This window comes from Staurois parvus, unplaced genomic scaffold (assembly GCF_062004578.1).
Source record: "Staurois parvus isolate SC_StPar_1 unplaced genomic scaffold, SC_StPar_1.0 ptg001193l, whole genome shotgun sequence".
NCBI lineage: Eukaryota > Metazoa > Chordata > Amphibia > Anura > Ranidae > Staurois > Staurois parvus.
In genome coordinates this window covers 1,084,159-1,097,008 of record NW_028318989.1, presented here as the reverse complement: position 1 = coordinate 1,097,008, position 12,850 = coordinate 1,084,159, and the positions used below count along the sequence as shown (strand labels likewise).

The 12,850-nt window shown below is 41.0% G+C and overlaps 1 protein-coding gene across 2 annotated transcripts in view; it reads right to left on the bottom strand.

The window, feature by feature from the left end:
- Positions 1 to 273: 273 nt before the first annotated feature.
- The window catches only part of XPO6 (exportin 6), a 98,264-nt gene continuing 85,687 nt past the window's right edge, over positions 274 to 12,850 (bottom strand). For both annotated transcript variants that reach the window (XM_089659984.1, XM_089659983.1), the window contains 3 exons: positions 11,338 to 11,436; positions 8,657 to 8,887; positions 274 to 884 (listed from right to left, as the gene is read on the bottom strand). In XM_089659984.1, coding sequence (XP_089516110.1) covers positions 783 to 884; positions 8,657 to 8,887; positions 11,338 to 11,436 — 432 coding nt within the window. In that variant the 3' untranslated portion in view covers positions 274 to 782. The remainder of the gene's footprint in view (positions 885 to 8,656; positions 8,888 to 11,337; positions 11,437 to 12,850) is intronic.

Genomic DNA, 12,850 nt, shown 5'->3' with positions numbered 1-12,850 from the left:
TGATTAAACAGCAATGAACACCAATATCCTGTAAATCAGGGGTGTCAAAACTGGTGGCCCTCCAGCAATGAACACCAATATCCTGTAAATCAGGGGTGTCAAAACTGGCAGCCCTCCAACTGTTGCAAAACTACAAATCCCATCATGCCTCTGCCTTTGGGAGTCATGCTTGTAATGGTCAATCGTGCAATGCCTCATGGGACTTGTAGTTTGGCAACAGCTGGAGGGCCGCCAGTTTGACACCCGTGCTGTAAAATGAACACACTAAAGATCTAAACAAGGCATTCTTTTTATTTGCCATAAGCAATGTTGCAATTTCACAATGGAATGATAACAAAAAGACACGAAAAAAAAAAAAATATATAAAACAATATATAATAAAGTGTGTGTACTTCAACTGACTTGTGCAGATAAGTGGCCTAAATGGGTGTTTTGTTTTTTTTTTAAATCCAGAATTCAGTCTGTCGAGGGCGACCGGCCCAACGCATTCTCTATAGCAGGGAATGATATTGAAGGTTTGTGAAATTGAACATTAGAACAGTTAAAATACAGGGACTTTCCCCGAACCCCCTGAACACAGGGATCAATAACACCCCTTTACACAAAGGGATTAAATGGAGTAAACAGGGGGAGGAGGCACTGAAATCTCTCGGAGAGAAAGTGCTAAAAAACCATTTGAGGTTTAAAAACATAAGAGGATGAGTGGAGTAGCGGGTTCACATCTGTAGCAGTTAAGACCATCATTGCAGACAGACAGGCGCGGGAAGGGGGTCTCGTGTCTGTCACAGCTTCACAGTTCCCGGGGGCAGGCTGTCGTTGCACAGTCTGTAGTATCGCAAGTCATTGACCAAGCGATGGACGCTCTGAGTAAACGATGGCAGATCCTGTGTGAAGAGATACAAAATGAAGAAAAAGGTTCAAGTCAAGGATTACAATCTGGTTTCCTTAAAGAGACCCGACCACTAGGAGAAGTGGGGAAACTGCTGCAGGTATGACTTGCAGGCACCTCTAGATGTGTTTAGCAAACTCCCGCACCTTCCCATCGGGGTGGAATGCTGGGCTGTTCTGACTGGCAGAGCTCTGCCTTTGCTGGCATGGGTTGGAGCTCCCCACAAACATGCAGGCTCTCACCAACAGGAATATGTAAGGAGGTAGGAAGGGGCAGGCAGTCTTCAGCAAGATGTGTCGGGGCTTTAAGCCCGGGTTCACGTGTGGTGCGGTTTTCGGTGAGAATTGCCATAGTAGTTGCTGAGCGGTTCAGGTGCGATTTAGATGCGGTTCTGATGTGAGTTGGCAAGGCCCAAAATTGTATTCACAACTGGTGATGTGAGATTTAGCAGTGCTTCCATTGAAGTCAATGAACTGGCCCGCAATGCACTGCTAAGAAAACGCACAGGACTCTTATGCGGTGCACTGCATATGTGTGAGTGGGCACAACAGAACCAAATGTTACATTACATGTCATGCGAATCAATGCTTTCTAAAACGCATCTGAATTCGCACATGTGAGAACCGAGGCTAAATGTCAGAGCAGGTCAGAGGCGGCTGCAGCCGGTCAGAGGCGGCCGCAGCCGGTCAGAGGCGGCCGCAGCCGGTCAGAGGCGGCCGCAGCCGGTCAGAGGCGGCCGCAGCCGGTCAGAGGCGGCCGCAGCCGGTCAGAGGCGGCCGCAGCCGGTCAGAGATTTAGCACTGAAAGGAAGACTGCTGCAAGTTTGTAAACCCATTAGGTACCTGCCCACCTTTCCCACAGTGGAGGGTCTCTTTAAATATATTTTATTGGATTGTGAAACGCTAAATACACAATATATAAAACAGTATAAATGGCAGTAAATAGGGAATGCACAAGAGCTTGTTTTTCCCCTAGCTTTTGTGCAGTGTAAGGGTTTATTCCCATTTCTGTAATTGTGGTATGACCCATAGTTTTTTTTTTTTTCCCTAAATACCTTTTTATTGATGTTTTCAACAGTTTACAATCCACAAAACCAAACCATCGTAAACATCCTACACATTGGCCGTACATTCCTCACATAAGACATTAGTATCCTTATTTACACATAAATATAGTAAGGTCAAAGCTAGAAGTGGCATCAGAACAGTACTCTACTGAAGTGCTTCTCAACCTTTTTCCAGTCAAGGCAACCTTGAAAAGTATTTTCAGTCCCCTGTTGAAGGCTTGGTTCACACTACTGCGTATCAAAATTGCACTCCTTTCCGACACACAGACAAGCATGCTGCTCCTTAGCAGATGCACAGGGGTGTCATTAATTCTTAATGGTACCCCCTCACATAGGCAAAATGCAATGTGTTTTTTGTGGTGCAGCACAATTTAACCACTTCCTGTCCAGCCCATGTATATAAATGGCCGGACGGTGGCAGTGCAGGGTCGGGTGGCCGTTTATAAACGGCCTCCCCGTCCCCTGCTTGTGCGCGCTCCCTGGGAGCGCGCAGCACCGCGATCCGGTGCCCGCTGTGTCCTCCGGACACATTGGAACACCGATCATCATACGGGATCTGTGTGAGGTCCTGATCATGTGATCACTGATTGGCCAATCAGTGATCACATGCAGAGTAGTAAGCAAGATGTCACTTGTGACATCATTGCTTACTACTAGTGAAATCTGTGAATGATCACAGAGGTAACATGGTACAAGGCTATTCACAACAGCCTTGTACCATGTGACAAGCTGTGACCAATCACAACTCACAGTATTTCTCAATGGCTGCAAGAATGCAGCCAGAGAGAAGGAGAAATGATTGATTTTACAGCCTTTATGGGTGTAAAAGCAATCAGTGTAAAAAAAAAAAAAATAATAATAATCACCCCCCACAAGTAGTACAGTGTCACCATGGTGACACTGTACTGCTAGGGTGACAGTATGTAAAAAAAAAAAAAAAATAAAACCATATAAAATTTTTTTTAAAAAAACAGACTTTTGGTTATAAACTAATTTGGGTTATTTTTTATTTTACTAAAAAGATAACCTAATACATTTTGGCCAAGATTGATGAATTATTATTTTCAAAATTTTATAAGAAAAACACATTTTTTCAAAATTTTTGGCCTTTCATTTATATAGCAAAAAAAAAAAAAAAAATCCCAGTGGTGAATAAATACCACCAAAATAAAGTTTTATCTGTCTCAAAAAAATGATAAAAAATTCATACGGGTACAGTGTTGCATGACCGTGCAATTGTCATTCAAATTATGATAGCGCTGAAAGCTGAAAATTGGCCTGGACAGGAAGGGGGTGAAAGTGTCCGGACTGGAAGTGGTTAAAAAACACGTTAGGAATCTTCTGTGTGTTTTTGCAGGTAGGGAAACCCATTGAAATGAATGAACTGACCTACATGCAGCAACACAGACATGAACCTCCACTTTGGGGTGCTCACCTCCACACCCCCCCAAACTCCCTCTCTGCTCACCTCAACATTCTCATCTCTACTCACTTCTGCATCCCCACCCCCCCCCCTCACCTCTGTACCCAAGCTATGCTCTCCGATCATCTCTGTACCCAAACTATGCTCTCCGATCATCTCTGTACCCCAAAACTCTGCGCTCTCTGCTCACCTCTGTACCCCAAACTCCCTGCTCACTTCTATACCCCAAACTCCCTGCTCACTTCTATACCCCAAACTCCCTGCTCTCAGCTGTACCCCACACTCCCTGCTTAACCCTGTACCCCCAACTCACCTCTGAACACAGGAGGTATATTTATGCCTCATCTCATCCCAGACCTTAGCCATGAGTATCAGTGTAGGGTATTGTGGACAGCTCCAAACTCCCCCCCCCCCCCACTTCCAAATGAGCAATTAAGTGATATTGGTTCGATTCAGGCAACAATATATTTTGAATGGGATCCTTCAAATTACGAACACCCCACCCAGAGAGATGCTGCAATTGTACATTTTGGCATATGGGACCGCCAATCCTCCATCATCCTTAGGCAGCTGTAGTATGGGAAAGCGGATTCGAGGTTGTTTCCCCTTCCATATTAAATTTCAATAAAGAGAATCATTTTGTTTAAACCATTTCTGTGTTACCCACGTTGGGGAATTGTGCAAAATATACAGCAATTGAGGAGCCCAAATCTATTAAAGAGGTTCATGCGACCCACAACAGACCGTGGGGCCATAGTTTTTACTGATGGTAACAGTCGATGATGTTTGTATAGATAGTTCAGGCGACAGTGCTGCATTGCTTAAAAGAAAAACAAATAATAATCCTTGCACAATTTCTTCCGCAGTAAACGTGTCTTAAAGAGGAACTTCACTCAATTTGTAAAAAATAAAAGCACAATTAGAAATGTTGTAAAATTACAATGTAAAAAAAATAAATAAATAATAGATATTTACTGGTAAATGCAGGCTATATTTTCATGGAGTTTTCATTTTTCCTGGTCATAACCTGGTGGCCATTTGCAACAGAGGCAGAAAATCCAAAAGGGATTTGCAATAATGGTAGAGAGCTCAAAAGTAATAATAAAAAACAAGCCCAGCCAAAAGTACAAGCGCCTTAAGAAAGACTCTTTCCATATCTTAAATACTGGTGTGGGGGGGCACACACCCAGTAAAATTGCCCCATATCTAAATAGAAAATGTGGTATTCGGGTCCCTTTTCCGACAGTGAAAATGTTAGCATTCTATTCTTTGCTCATAAAACCTCCATCAGTAAGTACAAAGAAATGATAAAAAAAAAGCTCATATTGCACAGGACTCAGGTCACCCTCGTTAACCGCTTCCCAACCGCCCTATAGCAGAAATACTGCTACAGGGCGGCATGGGACACAAACATATACGTGATTTTGAATTTGTGGGTAGGGGCGCGCCCCCTACCCATGCTGCAGCTGTCAATCGCCATGTCCCGGTCAGTGATTACCCAGGATCTCAGACGGGGAGGAGAATGGTTTTGTTTACTAACAGTTCTCCTCCCTGTCAGCTTGGGCACACTGCTTTGGATGGCTATGCACAGCACAGCTATCCAAAGCAGTGTGATTACAGTGAAGCAAACTGACACCGCCCCCTAGTAAAACACACCCAGCACGCAGTTAACCCTTTGATCGCCCCTCATGTTAACCCCTTCCTGCTCAGTGCCATTAGTACAGTGTCAGTGCTTTTTATTAGCACTGATCACTGTACTGGTGTCGCTGGGGATGTCAGTGACAAGTCAGTTCCCCCCAGTGTCAGTGCCATTACTATTTAAAAAAAAAAAATAAACAGTGTGTGTGTGGTTACATAGTTAGTCTGGCTGAAAAAAAAGACAAGTCCATTCAGTTCAAGCACAGAAAAAAAAAAAAAAGTTATGATCCTATACCCACAGATGAAGGCAAAGAAAACCAACAAAACATGATCCTGCTCCTGCAGGGGAAAAAAATTCCTTCCTGATCCCCCGAGAGGCAATCAGATATTCCCTGGATCAACTTTACCTATAAAAGGTTAGTATCCAGTTATATTCTGTGTATCTAAGAATATATATACACACACCGCCATTTCAAAACGCTATAACTTTCATGTAAACCAATTAATTTACAAGTATTGGGATTTTTTTTTCTTTAGCAAAAATGTAGCAGAATACAGTTTGGCCTAAATTTATGGCAACATTTGATTTTAATTTTTTTTACTGGACATATTTAATAGCAAAAAGTCAAAAATATTGTGTTTTTCTCAAAATTGGTCTTTTTTATAACGCAAGAAATAAAAAATGCACAGGCGATCAAATACCACCGAAAGAAACCTCAATTTGTGTGGAAAATAAAAAAAAAAAAAAAAAGACAGAAATTTTATTTGAGTGCAGCGTTGCATGACCGCACAATTGTCAGTTAAAGTAACACAGCGCCGTAATGCAAAAAATGTCCTGGTCAAGAAGGGGGGGGGGGGGGTAAATCCTCAAGAGGGCAAATGGTTAAACTGTTCCCAAGACAAAGACACCTTTGCTAATGCTGAAAGACACATAGGGGTACACTATTACATGTGTTTTGGGACTGCCCTTCCATCTGCCTGTTCTGGCAACAAGTTCTACATATAGTACAACTTGTGGACATTATGGGGGAGATTTACTTAATCTGGAGTGTGCAAATTCTGGGGCAGCTCTGCATAGAAACCAATCAGCTTCCAGGTTTTATTGTCAAAGCTTAACTGAACAAGCTGAAGTTAGACGCTGATTGGCTCCCATGCACAGCTGCACCAGATTCTGCATTCGCCAGTTTTAGTAAATCAACCCCTATGCTCCTTTGATAACCCCACCATGGTCCTGTTACACCTAATGCCCCGTACACACGATAAGAAAATTGTACGAAAAATTTTGCAGAACCACTGATCGAACGATTTTCTCTTCGTTGGTGAGCAGGATGTTTTAACCGTTAACGATATTGTGAACGAAAAAATCCGGTTGAACAACAGTGAAAAATTGTGTCGTTTCGCATACGAACTACCAATTTTCTATGCGGTGGTATGACGGTCGTAGGAAAAAAATCTATCAAGCGCTATCACGCATGAGCGGAAACAGAAGATGACCCGGATGTTTATGTCCAAGGAACCTTCGTAAACACAAACGAAAAATCCAAATGTTAAAAGTAGATTGGCCTAATGAGATGATGAAACCAGAATTGTGCAGATTATATTTTATGTATCACTATTTATGTATATAGGTCATGTAATAAACGATATTATACTCATTGCTGGTCATTGTTGTGTATATCGCTCGTTCTGCCCGGAAGGGCGTGGCTACAAGGTCACACGCACACCGCATCACTTCCACTTGTACGGAAGACGTCAACACTACATACTGCCAAACGAACGATTTTTTTTAGATTGGTTAATGTGGGCCACGATTTTGACCAACGAACGAACGCCTCTCGGTCGTCGAATGACCGATCGGTCGATTTTCTAATCGTTTATTCCCGCCTTAACACCGCTTTCTCAAAAGCGTTATTACAAGTCTTTACTTATCCACCATTTAAATGGAGCATGGGCTTGTATACCACGTCTGCGGAAACAACAGACCTCTCCCACAGTAACAAAGTGGTTTGCTGGGGTGAACAGTATACAAATGGATGGAACAATTTAATTCCACCCTGAAAGACAAAAGCTGAAGCCAGATGAATGTACCTGGAACAGCTCCAGTTATCTACTGAATACTTACAATATTTCCTGGAGAAAACTCCTGTGGACATCCTCTCTGCATCCCCCCCCCCCCCAACATTTTTTTCCCTTCCCCCTACCCTACTATCCCCTTATACAGTATCCAACCCTCCTCCTCTAACCACACTTACTTCCTTCTCCTTACTTTGACCTTTAACTTGCTTCTTTGCCCTCGCAGATCTAATGCTTTATAGTGACTAAACTTTGCCTTGTATTATAGAACACAAATTTCAACACCAAGTGATGTTTTGTCTATTGTTGTCACTATTACCTTACATACCCTTTCTGCTTACATTGTGAAAGTTATTGCTATGCAGAGTTCTGCTGTGAACCTCTAAATGAGGAATTGGAAAAAACAAAAACAAAAAAAAAAAAAAAAACACAGAGAATGAAAACCGTAGCCTGCATTCAAACAGTAAATATTGATTTCTACATTAGCACTTTACAACACTTTTCGTAGTGCATTTACCAGGAAGTAAAAGGACGGGTAATCATCGGTCCCCCTACATCCTGGTATTATTTGCTGCCCTCCACGATGACATGTGCACTCAACACTCTAGCCTGGGGAATCATATTGTTTACATAGCATAGCCTGCACACCCAGCACTTTCGGAGTTGCCGGAAATAATCTGAGATATACGACTTTGGGATCTGCAGGCAGCACAGGCAATGTTGTTCTCACTAAGGTGACAAAGACGGAAATGTAGGGGCAAGAATAGCACAAAGGTTTTTGTATAAAAAAGAAAAAAAACAAAAGAAAAAAAGAATAGACAACTAAAAAAGAAAAAAACAAAGAAGAGGAAAAAAAAAACAAAGAAGAAAAAACAAAAGAAAACAAAAACAAAAAAACAAAGAAGAAAAAACAAAAGAAAAAAAACAAAAGAAAAAAACAAAAGAAGAAAAGAAAAAAAAAGAAAAACAAAGAAAAACAAAAGAAAAGAAAAAAACAAAAGAAAAAAGAAGAAAAGAAAACAAAAAAAAGAAGAAAAGAAAACAAAAGAAAAGAAAAAAACAAAAGAAAAAAGAAGAAAAGAAAACAAAAAAAGAAGAAAAGAAAACAAAAGAAAAAAAACAAAAGAAAAAAAGGAGAAAAAAAAAAGAAGAAAAAAACAAAAGAAAAAAAGAAAAAACAAGAAAAGAAAAAAAAAAAGAAAAGAAAAAAACAAAAGAAAAAAAGAAAAAACAAGAAAAGAAAAAAAAAAAGAAGAAAAAAAAAGAAGAAAAACAAGAAAAAAAGAAAAGAAAAAGAACAAAAAGAAAAGAAAAAAAAAGGGGAGGGGGGGGGGGGGAGAAATAATGCAACCCTGTTTAAGGAAGGAGCAACTGTAGTGCATGATAGAAAGGTTATACAGTATGTGACCAAAGACACCTCCTTCCCTTCCTGTGACTTTACTGTTACTACCCATTATCAAGCATGCTCCAAGTGAACAACCTATTTAACAGTGTCCATGATGGGTTTTGATGCACTGACCCATCCACCTAGGTGCCAAGTGTAAGAAGTACTGTGTGGGGATCTTACCCGTTCCATCTTGAAGTTTCGGGCTAGGACATTCTTCTGGCTGGTGTCCAAGCCCTGGCAGCCAGCTAGAAACTCCGGTAAGAAGGCGGAGAAGAAAGTGCTGAAATCCACAGATGCCATGTTATAGACCGCTATGCCAATCTCCTCCTGCAGGAGGTCATGGGACTTGTGAATGAGAACCTGGAGCAGAACACTGACAAACTGTGGCAGCATCATGGCCCGGAAGAGCTTCTACAAGGAGAAGATAGAGAGTGTTAGTTGACAAAGGGGTACAAGCTGCTATTATAATAATAGGTGCTGTGTGCAGTCTGGCAGAAAATAAATCCTAACACAAGCCAAACAATCCAACATCTTGCACAAGCAACCTGGAACTCTTCCACAAAGTTTTTGGCTACACTAATCTGCAGAAATACATCAGTGCTTACTTTCTGAGGGAAGGGGATTTTCTTTTTTTTTTTTTTTTTTTTAGTTCATAAGGACAATTTTATAGAGTCAGCCATCTAAGACAATCTTCCAAGTCCCTTAAATATCTGTTGATCCTGCAGGCAAGTCCACTTTGTGTAGCTTTCTATGATGGTGTGGAAAGGATGCTGCGCTGCTCCTGAATGAAGAGCATAGCTGTCACCCTCATGCAGGCTGTGCCTGCTTGCACTACAGTGGGATGAAAAATGTTGCAGGAGACGTGGCTATTAGTATTGTCAATGGTAATTTTTTTTATTACAGGTACATATACATATATATATATATTTTGTGGGAACTCGCTTCAAATGGTAGAGCTTCTGTAACGCACACAGCAACTCGCTTGCTTTTTAAGGCCTTTTTAGCCCACTTTTATTTAAATGAAAGTTCAAAACATCCGAAGTTTCCCACACAGGGGTATCTATCATCAACATAAACAAAATTCAGCCTCCTGGCTCTCTCGGATATACACAATCTTCCACTGGCCTTCCTCTTCAGGCTTACATCTGTCTCCTGCAGACTCTTTCAAAAACATGGCTCTCGCACACAGCTAGCCACTAGCACACAGCTACTACCAAGCAGCTCCTTGCCGCTTTTGGCTTCCACCTCTCCATGGTGGAGCCCTCCTGACTCCTGTCTTCCAGGTGGAGCCCTCCTGACTCCCGTCTGCCGGGGTGGAGCCCAGAACCCTGGTCTTGACTCTATGAAAAGGCCTGCACATACCTGTGCAATCAGTCTTCTGGCCATTCCAAAAACCTGGTCCCAGGATTGGAGAATTCATCCCTCCCAGATCTCTTTGTAAGGTCTGTTTTGGGATCTGGAGCCTGGAGATTTCAAACAAAGGAGGAAAGTGAAAAGCCACTTTCCTCCGTATCAAACACTTACCCTGGAGCCCCTCAACCTGCCTTGTTGAGAATCCTGGGTGACAGATCGTCACACTGTCACAGCTTATACACACACACACACACACACATATACACACACACACACACATATACACACACACACACACACACACACACATATACACACATATATACACACACACACACATACACACACACACACACATATATTACAGATACACTGTCAATATACGCAGCGCTTTACACAAATGTTGAGCATTCACATCAGTCAGACCTTATAATCTGTGGTCTCTAACTCACATTCATACATACACATACTAGAGCCAAATTTAGACAGGAGCCAATTAACCTACCAGCATGTCTCTTGAGTGTGGGAGGAAACCGGAGCACCCAAAAGAAACCCACGCAGGCACAGGGAGAACATCTAAACTCCAAGCAGGTAGTGCCATGGTTTGGATTTGAACGGACAACCCTAATGAGGCTAGGCGGAAGGGCTAACCACTTAGCCACTGTGCTGATCCACAAGCTGGTTAGGCTGGCCATACACTATACAATTTTCTGTCCAATTTCCTTTAGATTTACCTTCAACTATGTAGTGCGAGGGCCTGCCTAATTAGATACAATTGAAATTGTTAAGGTTTGACCTCATATTATATAGTTTTTGGTAAATCTAAAGCAAAATTCTCAAAAAAATTGTATAATGTATGGTCAGCCTTAGTATGCACCTGACCATACCTAGTCCTGCCCGCTGCTTTCTGAATTGACAGCATTGCCTCTGTTGCTGAAACCTCCCACTGTGATCTGCAGTGTCCGTCAGGGGGAGCATGGGAGCCACAAATGAAGGCCTAGGCTCAGTCAGGGAAGGTAAAGGAAATCTTTTGTTTACTTTATGAGGCTTGTGCATCACGCAGTAACTGGATTTGGTGCTTGCTGAGCGGTCACACCCAGGAGACTTTAGTTGCATTTTAATGTTTCCCTTTTCTAGTAGCCTCTATGGCACCATGAACCAAATACAGGGGAAGAAAAATTGACAAATTAGTGTTTCCTTTGATTATTATTTAATATTTCTGCAGTCTCCTCTTTGATCTGAGGATCCTGCTTATGTTAACTAAAACAAAACAAAATTCCTCATTTAAAAAACAAAAAAAAAAAGCAACGATTGTAAACTAACTAAAGAAAAAGTTAGAAATGAGAATGGCCACTAAGACTACAGGGTTATTTCATGAAAACTGTGGAAAAGAAAAACTACCAATTTAAAAGTTGTCAGCAGCAAATTGTATGACATGTAAAAAAAAAAACCCACAGAAAACACAATACCGATATAATGCTGATCACATGGAATCGACTACACCTCACCTTGTGGTACAGTTTGTGTTTGCTGTTGAGGGTCTCCAGATAGCCGAGATTTTGTTTAAATAGATGTATGTCAGGCTGCAGGAAAGACTGTCCAAATGCCTAAAACAACAAAAATGATACTTCATGACATTTTACATTGTAGATCTGCAGCCTTCTCTAACCTTCCATTTATCTAGAAGTACAAGTGACAGCAGGCCAGGTTTATTCAAATAGAAGGAAGACAAGTCTGTGGTGACCACAGCTACTGATTTTACAGTGTAAGGTCCAGTTCACACCACATGCAGTGCACTGCGTTTTTTTTCTTCATCAAGAAAGGCATGGATAGTATATTCTATGGTTTCCATTGGCATAGCTCACACACGCGGTCAGTTTCCAGGGGAGAAAAAAAAAAAAAAAAAGAACACGCTGCATTTTTTTTCTCCACTGAACTGTACAGAAATGCACAACAAAAATGCACATATTAACCTCTTTGTGCCGGCGCCTCCCAGCCCTTTAAGAATTTCAGAAGCCGGGAGGCAGGGCGGGGTTTTAAGGTCACGTGACTGCCGTGATTCGCCATCATATGATCGGAAATGATCGAAAGGGGAGATCGGGACCTTTCCGTGGGTCACGGACATATGTGCTGGCAGCGTGCGCTCTCAGCACATATGTATTTTCTAATTGCATGCAAATATGCGCCTGCTCGGCATCAAGGCCCAGACATCGAGAGGTCGCATATTTGCGTGCGCTTGTTGTCAAGGGGTTAAGGGGAAAAAAAAAAAGAAAGAAAGAAAGAATGGGGGGGGGGGGGGTGAAATGCACTGGAACGCATCAAAAACATGCATGCAGAAATACATCCAGACTGCGTTTCTATGGTGTGAACTGGCCCTAAAGCCCAGAGATTTCATTCCTCTCCCCCAAACCTCAGTTCTGTGCTCAGAGCCAAGAGAAAATATCTGACACTTCCATAGCATGTGACAGCACTGGGCTAATCCTAGATTGTAAGCTCCAAGGATCAGGCCCTCCTAACCCTCTTGTATTGTTGCTGTATTGTCTCCCGTTATATTGTAAAGCGCTGAGCAAACTGTTGGCGCTATATAAATCCTGAATAATAATAATATATAAATCCTGTATAATAATAAATAAATCCTGTATAATAATAATAATAAATAAAGCCTGTATAATAATAAATAAATCCTGTATAATAATAATAATAATAATAAATAAATCCTGTATAATAATAATAATAATAATAATAATATATAAATCCTGTATAATAATAATAATATATAAATCCTGTATAATAATAATATATAAAGCCTGTATAATAATAATAATATATAAATCCTGAATAAAAATATATAAATCCTGTATAATATATAAATCCTGTATAATATATAAATCCTGTATAATAATATATCAATCCTGTATAATTAATATATAAATCCTGTATAATAATTAATCCTGTATAATAATAATATATAAATCCTGTATAATAATCATCATCATCTACGAATCTAGTGATAGGTTTAAA